An 11,060-nucleotide genomic window follows, 5' to 3' on the forward strand; every position below is an offset into this window, starting at 1 on the left:
TGTAATTACCGTAATTACCAGCCATGGTTTAGGGGCGCCCGCCGATCAAAAGTGCTCGGATCGGTGAAACGTATTGTCACGAGCCGAACCTCGACTCTATCTCGCATCTCCGTTGATTCACTTCCTCATCCTTGCTTCTTTCTTTCCTCAACTTTAGTCTCCACGGACAACAGATCAGATCTTTGTTGTGCATAGTGAATTGGGAGTTGGGTTGCTGCCCAAGTTGCTCCCTGGATTTCTGATACGGTCCGTTGGGCGTGTTGTGAAAGCTCTCTCCGCTCATCTATCCGAATTAAGGCAATATGGTCGTCTGTACATTCTTTCAGCAAGGCCGGTGTAAATTTGGCGGTATGCTGCACCTTATTTGTGAACATTTGTTACAGGTCTCGTACTGATGCTTTGCCTAGAACGATGCAAGTTTGAACACCCAAGCCAATCAACGATAGCAGGTAATCGATTTGGTGCGCTCGCCGGGGGAGGCGGGTTTGCAGGTATGCTTCTGGCTCTTGTTATTGCGACTGTTCAGAGATGCTTCCATGGGTTCACCTATTTGGAAAGATGAGCTTCTGAGAAGTGACATGTCAAGCGCATACGTCTATCTCCCCTCGTATCTAACTTGCGATTACAGGGCGTTCAAACCAGCAGAACCAGCAGAACCAACAGGTGCAAAAGTAAGCCCAAAACCTTCCCAAACTACGTGGTATTCTCTAACAAGCTTCAAGTTACGGGATAACAGCGGCTGATATCAAGGTCGATCTGACGGCCGGCCAAGGTCGGCCAAATTGGGTCTTTTCCTGCTATGGTCCTGGGCGGAATGCGCCGAAGCAACTGTTTGGAGGACCGCAGCGCGAACAGAGTTTCGAAGAGTTGCGTCTGCGCCATTATGAAGCGACTGCGGCCGGCAACCCTGGTCAGGCGCTTCAAGAGGCCCAGGCGCTCTATGCTGAGTCCCTGAGCCAGATGGAAGTTATCCTGAGGGATCTGGACGGGGCCGTCAAATACCTTATTGACGGGGCAAATGAGCATCCCAACCGGATTGATATATCAGAGGGGAAAACAGGCCCTTCTCAGCCTGGCCCTTCTCAACCCGGCCCCCAAGGCCTTTCGGCGTTCGGTCAGCCTTCAGCGTTCGGCCAACCTAGCGGTATAACGCCGCAGCCGTCGGGCTTTGGCCAACCTTCTGCCCCCGGCTCTCAGTCGGCATTTGGCAAACCGTCTGGATTTGGCCAGCCATCCGCCTTTGGGCAACCATCGTCCGTGGGGCAGGCTCCAGGGTTTGGACAGCCCAGCTCGATCAGCCAGAGGCCTGCATTTGGACAGCCGGCGCCGCTTGGGGGACAACCGGCAGCACTTGGGAGCCAGTCAGCGTTTGGAAAACCCGCGTTTGGCCAGTCTGGCTTCGGGCAACAGCAACAGCAACAGCCACAGCCACAGCAGCCTGCGTTCGGTCAGTCAGGATTTGGCCAGCCGTCGGCGCTAGGAGGGTCCGGGTTCGGCAAGGCTTCTAATACCGCGTCCCCCTTCAATCAATTAGCAAACCAGAACCAGGGCATGGCTGGCTTTGCACAGCCGCCTGGACAGACAACCGCCTCTCCATTCGGACAAGTTGCTGCACAACAACCCGCAGCCCCTTCTGGGTTTGGCCAGCCGTCCTCTCAGCCAAGTGGCTTCGGGCAGGCTGCACCCGCCGCATCACCCTTTGGGAAACCCCAGCAACAGGCAAGTCCCTTTGGCCAGGTATCCCAACCGGCCCAACCGGCCCAACCGGCCCAGCCAACCCCGCCAGCCGCCGCTGCAAACCCGTTCGGGGCTCCCGCCCAGCCAGCAGCTGGATTCGGGCAGCCCGAACCCAAACCATCTGGATTCGCCCAGCTCCAACCGCAGCAACCGGCGGCGGTGCAGTCCGCAACGGCGGGTACTGGGCCCCCTGCGATCATGAGGGTCCAAGACCCCAACGACCTTAACCCGATCCCACCCCTATCCGGACAGACTACCCGCAATGCTCTGACCAAACGGCTGGATACATGGAAAGGACAACCGGTGAAGTACATCGACAACGCTCCGTGCTATCTACACCCGCAAGATCGCCAGACATACGTGCACATATTCTTTCCCGACGGACCCCCGGACGCAGCTAGTCTGCGAGATGCGCATGGAAAGCCGGAAGAATACACCCCGGAGGTCAGCGGGCAGTATGAGTTCTTCGTGAAGAATGGGTACTTCAAAGACGGCATCATCCCCAGCGTGCCTCCCAAGACCGAGTGGGTGAGCTTCGACTTTTAGACATGGGGATTGGACTTTCTCGCAAGATTTATGTATGTTTATCGTAATTGGGCGTTTTATACAGGGGAATGAAGGCGTTTTCGGTGAATTAACCAACCAATCAATCAATCAATCAATCAATTACACATTTGGACCATATTACAATACCCAACTACTTTGACGCAACGGAACCGTCAACTACACGTCCGACAAGAACTACACGTCCGACAAGAACTACACGTCCGACAGATGAAAACTACACACGCAAAGCAGGAACACCAGGAACAGCCACTAGTCATTTCCAGATTTTTGTTTCATTGTTGTGCCAAGTTCTAGCGGGTATCGACGCGGGCCCAACACGGGCCTCGCAAGCGGCAACCGCCATCCCTCGGCAGCCCGGAGTGGAACGAGAGTCTCCAGCGCGCGCTTAGGCGGCGATGGTGACCTCAACCTCAACACCAGCCTCGATGTTGATGATGATCTGCTTGACGGTCTCGGTGGGGGCGAGCAGGCTAAAGCGCAATGCGTCAGTATTTACTTCAGTCTCCCAAGTCGCGCGCGCGGGTTTGTCGCAACACCGCAAGAGAACAGGAAGATAGGATGGTACATACTCGATCAGACGCTTGTGGATGCGCATCTCATACTTGTCCCAGGTCTTGGAACCCTCACCGTTGGGGGTCTTGCGGGTGGAGATCTGCAGGGTCTTGGTGGGCAGACGGACGGGGCCCTTGACCTGCAGGGACTTGCCGCGGGCACGGTCGATGAGCTCGGAGCAGACCTTCTCAAGGGCGGCGACCTTGCGGGAGGTGAGGGTGATGCGGATCTTGTGGACCTTCTGTAGAGTCGAACAATGAACATATTAGTCTTGGGCCTTGGTCTGGTTTCTATAGGTATAATGTTGGTCACGTACGGGGCCCTCGCCGAAATCCTTCTCGGGCTTCTGGAAAGACATTTTGAGGATTGGTGTTGCGGGTTAATTTGCCGATCAAGACCTGAACTGCAGGGTTCGGTAAAGTGATGATGGCCGGTGGAGGTTATATACGGGGAAGGAATTGCTCTGATAGACCGACGTTGAATCTTTTTTTGACACGCGTGACTAATCAGATCGTGTGCGGATGGAAATCTTGGCGCTCGGCTATCTGTGCGCTAGCCGGATCTGGACGCCGCATTACTACGGTAATGAAAGGTAGATGAGTAATAGTACATATGTATGCACTAGTGAGTTATGCAGCGATCATTCAGCAGGTCTCATTCATGGTCACTGACCAACAACGGAGTCATCGCAGTCGCTTTTATCTGGTTTATGGACCACCCAACTTGGATATAGTTAGCTTCTGATTTTGATTTCTTCAAATAATACACTCAAGTACATATCGACTCCCCGGTGACATGGCACACTGGCCTCCTCTGGCATCGGTCCCACCTCCCGAGGTGCAGAAGACCATTCCCTCCGCGGAATGGGACCTCTATATCGATGCATGGACCCTGCTCCTGGAGCTTCGCATAGCTGCCTCGGAAGCTGAATTCAGAGATGTGGCTCCCCAAGACGAGTCGGCCGTCTCGTTCCTGGTGTCCTTCTACCACCAATGGTCCGTCCCTGGCGCATCTGGCTTCCATATTGGACCGCGCGCGAGAACCCTGCGAAAGCTCTGTTTCTTGCTGACGAGGAGGTTTCTTCTGGACGCCTCAATCTCTCCGGTGGAGCTGCTCGGGTGGAAGTACCTGGGTGGACTGTGCTGCTGTTACCCCTCCAGCGCATCCCTCAAGCGGCTGTTATCAGATGTGTGGGGTAAGCATCAGGATACGATATCCGCCAGCGTCGACGATGCCAAGGCTGCAGTCATTAAACAGCTCTCGGTCTCCGACCCGAGGAGTGTCGTCACGACTACAGCAGATGTCCGCTTATTGACCGTCTTGGGGTCGGTGTTGCCTGACTGCGGGCAAGTTCTGATGGCCGGGTCGGATTTCCTGGACACCTTTGCGGATGCATATACGACGCACGGGAGTGGCGATCTCCGCAGGGTCTTGGTCGCCAATGTCTATGTCGGCCTGACGTCGCTTTTGAAAGGCTCCAAGCCGAACCTCTCCCTACTCTTGGACCAGCTCTTCAGCCTAAAAGCCAGTGCCGGGGTTGGCACCCCGCAGATGAAGGAGCCCACACTCCTGTCCGACCTGATCTGCAGCTCCGACCTGCTTGTCCGCCTAGAGAAATACCTCGCAGCGCACCCGCAAAAGCGCGGCCAGGATCTAATCTCCAGTCTACAAACCTATCAAGCCCAGTCGCGGCCCTTCCACCACCGGTACCAAAAGCAAAAGAAGCGCACCGACAAAGGCAAAAGCCGCGCCAGCGCCAATGACCTACCTAGCGCAAACGAGCTACACATCCACAAGATGTCCCTCGTGACGCAAGTGCAGGATCTCTTCCCCGACCTCGGCTCCGGCTACATCGTCCGCCTACTCGACGTCTATGACGACAACCCAGAAACAGTCGTCGCCCACCTCCTCGACGACTCCATCCCCGCCTCCCTCCAACAAACCCTCGACAAATCCGAACAACTCCCCACAACAACCTCCCCCGCCCACCACGACCCCTTCCTCCCTCGCCCAACACCCCCCACATCCCCGGGCCTCATCCCATCCCGCAAAAACGTCTTCGACAGCGACATCGACCTCGCCGACCTCGCCCGACCCAACGACCCCACCACCACAGTCCCTACCGCAGCAAAAGGCAAGCTCCGCTTCGGCCGCACAGACACAGACCTCACGACACACGAAGACACCGACCCCGCCCAACACACAGCCAACAAAGCAGCGATCCTCTCCGCGCTCGCAACATTCGACTCAGACGACGACGAGCGCGACGACACCTACGACGTCGCAGACGTAGGCGGCACCGTCGAATCCTCCACAGCAGCCGAAGACTCCAGCGCGCGAGACCGCGACGACCTCGACATGGCGCTCTTCCGCGCTTACAAGACCAACTCAGGTATCTTCGGCCGTGACGCCGTCACAAGACGCTCGCAGCCGCGCGCGGCGCTTAAGCGCGAGACGGCCATGACGGACGAGGCTATCGAGGGCTGGGCGGTTATGTTGGCGCGTGATCCTAGACGGATGGCGAGACTTGAAGATAAGCTCGCTCTTTCTGGTGGTGGTGGTGGCGGCGGTGGCGCGGGCCTCGCACAGCCTGAACTTCCTTCTACATCTTATAGAAGACCTGGAGGTGGTGAATCGGGTAGCGACGTGGATGAGCCGTCTGGCTCATTTAGGGAGAGAGGTGGTGGACGAGGACGAGGCCGTGGCGGTCGGAGAGGAGGCGGCGGCGGTGGTGGTCGCGGACGGGGAGGAGGAGGAGGAGGAGGAGGAGGAGGAGGAGCAGCAGGTGGAGCGGGGGGAGAGCAGATTACGGCAGCATCGCGGCAGCGAAAAGAAGAGAATAAATCGAGTCGAGCGAATCATAATCGGCGACAGCAGCGGGCGAAAAAGGTGGCGAGAGCGGGGGGACTGGTTGGATAGACTAGACCGCTGCAGTCTTATGATACTTTGGTACATAGGTAAATACTAATGCTGTTACGATGAGCATATGCATTGGAGTGTAGTTTTGAGCGGTTTGTATATTGAGAGTTGGTTCCTGACTCAGATTGCATCGCTAGTTGTGGGCTGGACTATCTTCTTGCGGAGCTTATTGGGGATGGAATGTATGCGGTTTGGTTATGGTACGTTAAAAAGCTCTTGATTCAGATGGTTGGATCTCGTAACATTGTCTAACATTTCGGTTCATAGCAACTCGACCAGTCAAGTCTATATCATGTCGGGTGTGTATATCAACGCAGTGTCTGTCTACCTAAACAAATCTAGCAACCCTACATTGGAAACAGCCGCTAGTGGTGATCTGAAAAAACGCCCTTCTCCGCACACGACTTGCGACACTCCTCCAAGATGCGAACCTGCTTCGCCACCTCGCCCAGCCGGCCAATGACTTCCTTATTTCCGTCGTAAAAGGTAAAGATAGCATAAGGAATGCCGGTTTCCTGGCAGAACTCGAGAACCAGTTTCTGGGTGCTACGCAGGTTATGGCGCGGGATGCGCGGGTACAGATGGTGGATGGCCTGGAACTGCAGGCCGCCGTGGAAGAAGTCGAGCCAGGTCGGGCAATCGACGTCCATGGTGGTGCGGAGCATCTTCTGCGGGAAGGACTCGTGAACGCCCAGGTCTGCGGTGGACATGGCGAAGTGGGAGAGCGTGATCTGCACGTGCAGCGGCGCGGTGACCATGTGCGAGATCATGATGAAGGTGAGACGGCTTTGCCAGTCTGGGATCGTGCAGTAGACCACGCCGTAGCCGAACCAGGTCCAGAAGAATGCCTGGCCGCTGATTTCCAGCCAGCGGTGCCACCAGGCGGGGCCTTTCTTGGGCGCCTGGCCGCAGAAGAGATACTCAAAGCTCAGGCGGTAGAGGTTGAAGCGGCCGAAGAGGAGGATCGGGTAGTAGAGGTAGTTCTGATATTTGAGTAGAAATTGGGACGGGGCGTCAAAGGTCAAAACCCGGTCGTAGTAGGTGCTGCGGAGACTGTTCAGGAAGCGGTGGGAGATGGCGAAGAAGGGCATGTGTTCAATATCGGGGTCATGCTCGGGAGCGTTGGTGACGATGTGGTGCACGTTGTGGTTTCGCTTCCACCAGCCTAGACTCAACCCGCCCAGGAAATCGGCAATGATAATACCGACCACGCTGTCCACGTGGAAACGATGGGTGATGCCCATGTGGCCAGCATCATGAGCGGCGAAGACGAGTTGGTGCCAGAAACAGCCCAAGAAGAACCCAGATGTCCCCCACCAGCCCATGCGCAGGAACATGTAGGCCAGCCCGGCGAACAGCGTGTAGCGGCAGCATTCGATCAAGTAGGAGAAGTAGTTGCACTGGTAGAGACCTGCGTCGTGGATCTTTTGGCCCAGTTCGCGGTATTTCCTCTTGATATTCTCCTGGCTATCCATGTCGAGAGACGGGTATTTCGCCGTGTCGAAGACAATCTCCTCTCGCGTCCGAGCATCGAGGAAGAATGGCTTGGCCTCGGACTCTTGGGTATCAGAGGTGGATACCGTGGTATCGGTGGACATGGACTTGCGTCGACGCAGATTTGACGTCGCATCGACCGCGTCAAAGACCGGAGATGGTGGGACCGATGTCTCCTGGCCAGAGCTCTCGTCTTCTATCGAGTGGGCATCCTCGAAGTAAGGGCGGAACTTGCCGCCTTGGATAGGGGGGAGGAAGTTGACCCAAGGGCCTTCGATGCGACCAATCTGGTAGGAGAGCATGCGCTGACGAGCTTCTTTTGAATGCAATCTGGAAGCGACATCACACATTAGCAACAGTTAGGCAACAGTGGTCGGCGCACATACGCATTGATTTCATCTGTCCCATCTCTCCCGACCATATGCTTGATCGACTTATCTCCTCCGGGGTGGAATGGAATCCATGAGTCTACCCTGAGCACGCGACCCTCGAAAATAATAACATGTTTGCCTTGGGCGATCTGACCCTCAATCCAACGTCGAGACAGAACGGTGTCCTTGCGGGACGCGGTGGATGAAGCCGTCGTGACCGCTTGTTTCGGTACGGCCATAGTCGACTATGATTCTGTAAAACAACAGCAATGGATTCAAGACCACTAACAAACCATTGCTAGCGAGAAGAGGAAACAGAATCACGAAGAATGAAGTCAAACAAGAAAGGGATGAGGTGGACAGTGGAGGTGGAACGGTTCAGGGACAGTTTCACGTCTCCGGGCCAAGTGGAGACTTGGTCACTGGGGTACTTTGGAATGCTCGTAATTCCCACCTATTCTTAGGTACCGCTTGTACCCGCTTAAGTAACCCGCCCCCCGCTTGGATGATCATCGTCGTATCTTCCCCTCTTGTCGTCTGTAGATATTCTCGCCCTGATTCCGGCTTCACGCCACTACTCTTGGATAAGGTTCGATTGGCTCTAGGTATTCTAGGTGCTCATATAGACAACTCATCCGATCACTCAACATCGGCATTATTTCGCATCACCCCGCGCAGACACGCTCATCGTATGATCAATCATGTCTGCCACTGCGGCCGAGGTATGGCCCACCTTTCTGATACACCAACCAATCCTTCCATGGTCAAACCTTATGATGGGGTTGATGTGGATCGCTGACGATTGTCTCGAAGGGTTCCCTCGCTCAATCGATCCAGACATGGCTGGAATGGGATCAAGTATGTGACGATCTACGTAATGTTCGACGGAATCAATGGACACGGACTGATTCCTACGACCGTTGAAGGATCCCAAAACACGGGCGGAGATTGAACAGCTCCAAGAATCCGGAAACACGGCTGAATTAGAACAGCGGCTTGGACACCGTGAGTAGATCTCCATTACCATGGCCTAGTCCCACGAGGCGGAGTAGACCGTTGGCGTATCTACTGCTAATAACGAGATAGGCATCCAATTCGGAACGGCAGGACTGCGGGGTCGCATGGCAGCTGGTTTCTCCTGCATGAACTGCTTGACAGTTATTCAGGCATCTCAGGGTCTAGCCAAGTACATCAAGGACAAGCATGCAGCCATCGCACCCGGCGGGGTGGTCATTGGCCACGATGCGCGTCACAACTCCGATAAATTCGCTGCGCTAGCGGCAAATGCTTTCATCTCGCTGGGAATACCAGTCTGGTTCTACTCCCCGCCGTCAATTACTCCCTCTGTGCCTTTCGGCGTGACCCATCTGCGGGCAGCGGCAGGGATCATGGTTACTGCGAGTCATGTAAGATTGATCCAACTGGAACCATAACATCATGGACACGCTGACTTGTGTCTATAGAATCCAGCACAAGACAACGGTATGTAATGCCCACTGGCATCTTTATCTAAGAATCCCGCTAAATATCTACAGGCTACAAAGTGTCAGTTGCAAACCTGCGTTGCTTGAACCCGTCTAACATTCGCCAGTTATTTTCACAATGGGGCCCAGATCAACACGCCCATGGATTTGGAAATTGCCCAGTCGATTGAAGAAAATCTAGTGCCGTGGTCTGATGCATGGAGAGATTTGCAACCGAGCAAGCTCCTCCACGCGGACGCTTACCAGCAAGTTCTGCCTCAGTACACCAAAGCAGTGTGGGAGTACACTGTAAGTCTACTACACCTCGTGGGAGCGCCAGCTTACGTTTCTAGAAATCGACTGCGGTTGAGTGGCAAAAACCAAGGCCCTTCATATACACTCCTTTGCATGGTGTTGGTGGCCTGGTATTTCCGGATTTATGCCGTTCCGTAGGCATTGATGATTTCACAGCAGTAGCTGAGCAACTGGAGCCAAACCCGGATTTTCCCACAGTCTCGTTCCCGAACCCAGAGGAAGCTGGTGCCTTGGACCTTTCTATGCAGACCGCCGATCGAGAAGGCAGAGACCTCATTATTGCGAACGACCCGGACGCAGATCGCTTTGCTGCTGCTGAGAAGATCAAGTGGGTAACCCCATCCTGATTCGGGTGCAGGGCTAACTACGTGCCGTGCAGCGGGTCATGGTTTACTTTCACGGGAAACCATATCGGGGTGCTCATTGCTTCGTATTTATTTGACTCGCTGGAAAAGAAGGCTAGCGATAGCAAGAAGCCCGCGGCAGTTCTGAACTCCGCCGTGTCCACAGGCATGCTGGAAAAGATGGCCGCCGCCAGAGGGATCCACTACGAAGAAGCTCTGACTGGCTTCAAGTGGATGGGAAACATGGGGCAAAAACTGGAACAAACTGGGTATCATGTCCCTTTCGCGTTTGAAGAGGCTCTGGGGTTCATGTTCCCCGAGGTCTGCTACGATAAGGACGGTGTCGCGGCGGCAATGATCTTCCTCGCGGCAGAAGCCAAGTGGAGTTCCGAGGGGCTCACGCCGTACACGAAGCTCCAGCAGCTGTTCAAAGAATACGGACACTTCGAGACCCTCAATAATTATTTCCGATCCCCCAGCCCAGATATTACAGGGGCTCTTTTCCGGGCCATCCGAAGTGGGCCGTACGGGGCTGGGAAATCCCTCGGGTCGTTCAAGGCTTTGAGATGGCGAGATATGACGGAAGGCTATGACTCTGGCACAACGGACCACCGACCGACCCTGCCAGAAGACAAGAGCAGCCAGATGCTGACCCTATGGCTGGACCGCGACGTGCGGTTCACGATCCGGGCCTCGGGGACGGAACCGAAAGTCAAGCGTAGGTGCCCGCAGTTCTCTCGGATGAAATAAAAGCTAACAAAGAGTCAGTCTATATCGAAAGCTGCGGCTCATCTCGCGACGAGGCTGTGCAGGCAGTCTGCGATGCCTTCCTCGCTGTGCTGGATGAATGGGTGCGGCCTTTTGCCCCGTCCATGACCTACAGCAAGCAGATGCCCACATCGTCTGGGCATATTTTCCAGCTGGAATAGAGTAGCCATCAGCCTTTCATTTTCACTGTCCATAGTCGAGTTCTGGTTTCTCTTCTTGTATATGCCACCTGTTACACAGACCCAAACATCAAGGACAAACAATATAGTATGAACATATCGCATCCCTCGATCAAAGAACGCCAATCAATGACCAATCCAAGTAGAAACACCTGTCTACTTGATTGACAGAGCCTCATAAGTCTCTAGCACAAGCTATTGATGAGTGACGCTAGCACCCTCCGATTGACTACAATTGAACATCACACGGCAGCCAACCCACGGCTAGATACTCCACATATTCGATTTCCATCCGCGGTTGTGTAGCCCCAGACGTTTCTACAACCACTCAAGCTCTGGGGATGGATTAGT

General features: G+C 54.8%; 5 protein-coding genes across 5 annotated transcripts; 3 read left to right on the forward strand and 2 right to left on the reverse strand.

Annotated features, from left to right (window-relative positions):
* Positions 1-141: 141 nt before the first annotated feature.
* Positions 142-2,384, forward strand: P168DRAFT_115844 (FG-nucleoporin nup42). The gene is made up of 4 exons (XM_024832586.1): positions 142-348; positions 408-491; positions 629-671; positions 723-2,384. The coding sequence occupies exons 1-4, from the start codon at positions 303-305 to the stop codon at positions 2,281-2,283; spliced, it is 1,734 nt and encodes a 577-aa protein (XP_024695194.1). The 5' UTR covers positions 142-302; the 3' UTR covers positions 2,284-2,384.
* Positions 2,354-3,267, reverse strand: S10a (40S ribosomal protein uS10). Its single transcript, XM_024834902.1, has 3 exons — positions 3,173-3,267; positions 2,874-3,097; positions 2,354-2,774 (listed from the first exon to the last, which is right to left on the reverse strand). Exons 1-3 carry the CDS (start codon positions 3,212-3,214, stop codon positions 2,690-2,692), a joined length of 351 nt encoding a protein of 116 aa, XP_024695195.1. The 5' UTR covers positions 3,215-3,267; the 3' UTR covers positions 2,354-2,689.
* A 273-nt stretch (positions 3,268-3,540) lies between these two features.
* Positions 3,541-5,880, forward strand: P168DRAFT_325454 (ASCC2 family CUE domain-containing protein; the record flags this gene model as incomplete). Its single annotated transcript, XM_024841001.1, has 3 exons — positions 3,541-5,416; positions 5,472-5,745; positions 5,859-5,880. The coding sequence occupies exons 1-3, from the start codon at positions 3,652-3,654 to the stop codon at positions 5,878-5,880; spliced, it is 2,061 nt and encodes a 686-aa protein (XP_024695196.1). The 5' UTR covers positions 3,541-3,651.
* A 103-nt stretch (positions 5,881-5,983) lies between these two features.
* On the reverse strand, positions 5,984-8,143 carry P168DRAFT_249419 (fatty acid desaturase). The gene is made up of 2 exons (XM_024834167.1): positions 7,656-8,143; positions 5,984-7,599 (listed from the first exon to the last, which is right to left on the reverse strand). Exons 1-2 carry the CDS (start codon positions 7,877-7,879, stop codon positions 6,141-6,143), a joined length of 1,683 nt encoding a protein of 560 aa, XP_024695197.1. The 5' UTR covers positions 7,880-8,143; the 3' UTR covers positions 5,984-6,140.
* A 45-nt stretch (positions 8,144-8,188) lies between these two features.
* On the forward strand, positions 8,189-11,019 carry P168DRAFT_309512 (phosphoribomutase PRM15). Its single transcript, XM_024839307.1, has 10 exons — positions 8,189-8,362; positions 8,454-8,498; positions 8,567-8,645; positions 8,727-9,046; positions 9,104-9,126; positions 9,232-9,412; positions 9,457-9,746; positions 9,798-10,480; positions 10,531-10,797; positions 10,856-11,019. The coding sequence occupies exons 1-9, from the start codon at positions 8,342-8,344 to the stop codon at positions 10,689-10,691; spliced, it is 1,803 nt and encodes a 600-aa protein (XP_024695198.1). The 5' UTR covers positions 8,189-8,341; the 3' UTR covers positions 10,692-10,797; positions 10,856-11,019.
* Positions 11,020-11,060: the final 41 nt, after the last annotated feature.

The sequence above is a fragment of the Aspergillus campestris genome (assembly GCF_002847485.1).
Source record: "Aspergillus campestris IBT 28561 chromosome Unknown P168scaffold_3, whole genome shotgun sequence".
NCBI lineage: Eukaryota > Fungi > Ascomycota > Eurotiomycetes > Eurotiales > Aspergillaceae > Aspergillus > Aspergillus campestris.

Coding starts and splice junctions, on each gene's coding strand:
- P168DRAFT_115844 (XM_024832586.1), top strand. CDS start 303: ATGGTCGTCTGTACATTCTTTCAGCAAGGCCGGTGTAAATTTGGCG. Junction 349..407: donor AGGCCGGTGTAAATTTGGCG/GTATGCTGCACC, acceptor TGCTTTGCCTAG/AACGATGCAAGTTTGAACAC. Junction 672..722: donor CAGAACCAACAGGTGCAAAA/GTAAGCCCAAAA, acceptor ACAAGCTTCAAG/TTACGGGATAACAGCGGCTG.
- S10a (XM_024834902.1), bottom strand. CDS start 3,214: ATGTCTTTCCAGAAGCCCGAGAAGGATTTCGGCGAGGGCCCC. Junction 3,098..3,172: donor AGGATTTCGGCGAGGGCCCC/GTACGTGACCAA, acceptor TCGACTCTACAG/AAGGTCCACAAGATCCGCAT. Junction 2,775..2,873: donor ATCCACAAGCGTCTGATCGA/GTATGTACCATC, acceptor ATTGCGCTTTAG/CCTGCTCGCCCCCACCGAGA.
- P168DRAFT_249419 (XM_024834167.1), bottom strand. CDS start 7,879: ATGGCCGTACCGAAACAAGCGGTCACGACGGCTTCATCCACCGCGTCC. Junction 7,600..7,655: donor GGGACAGATGAAATCAATGC/GTATGTGCGCCG, acceptor TGTCGCTTCCAG/ATTGCATTCAAAAGAAGCTC.
- P168DRAFT_309512 (XM_024839307.1), top strand. CDS start 8,342: ATGTCTGCCACTGCGGCCGAG. Junction 9,127..9,231: donor CCAGCACAAGACAACGGTAT/GTAATGCCCACT, acceptor AACATTCGCCAG/TTATTTTCACAATGGGGCCC. Junction 10,481..10,530: donor GACGGAACCGAAAGTCAAGC/GTAGGTGCCCGC, acceptor ACAAAGAGTCAG/TCTATATCGAAAGCTGCGGC.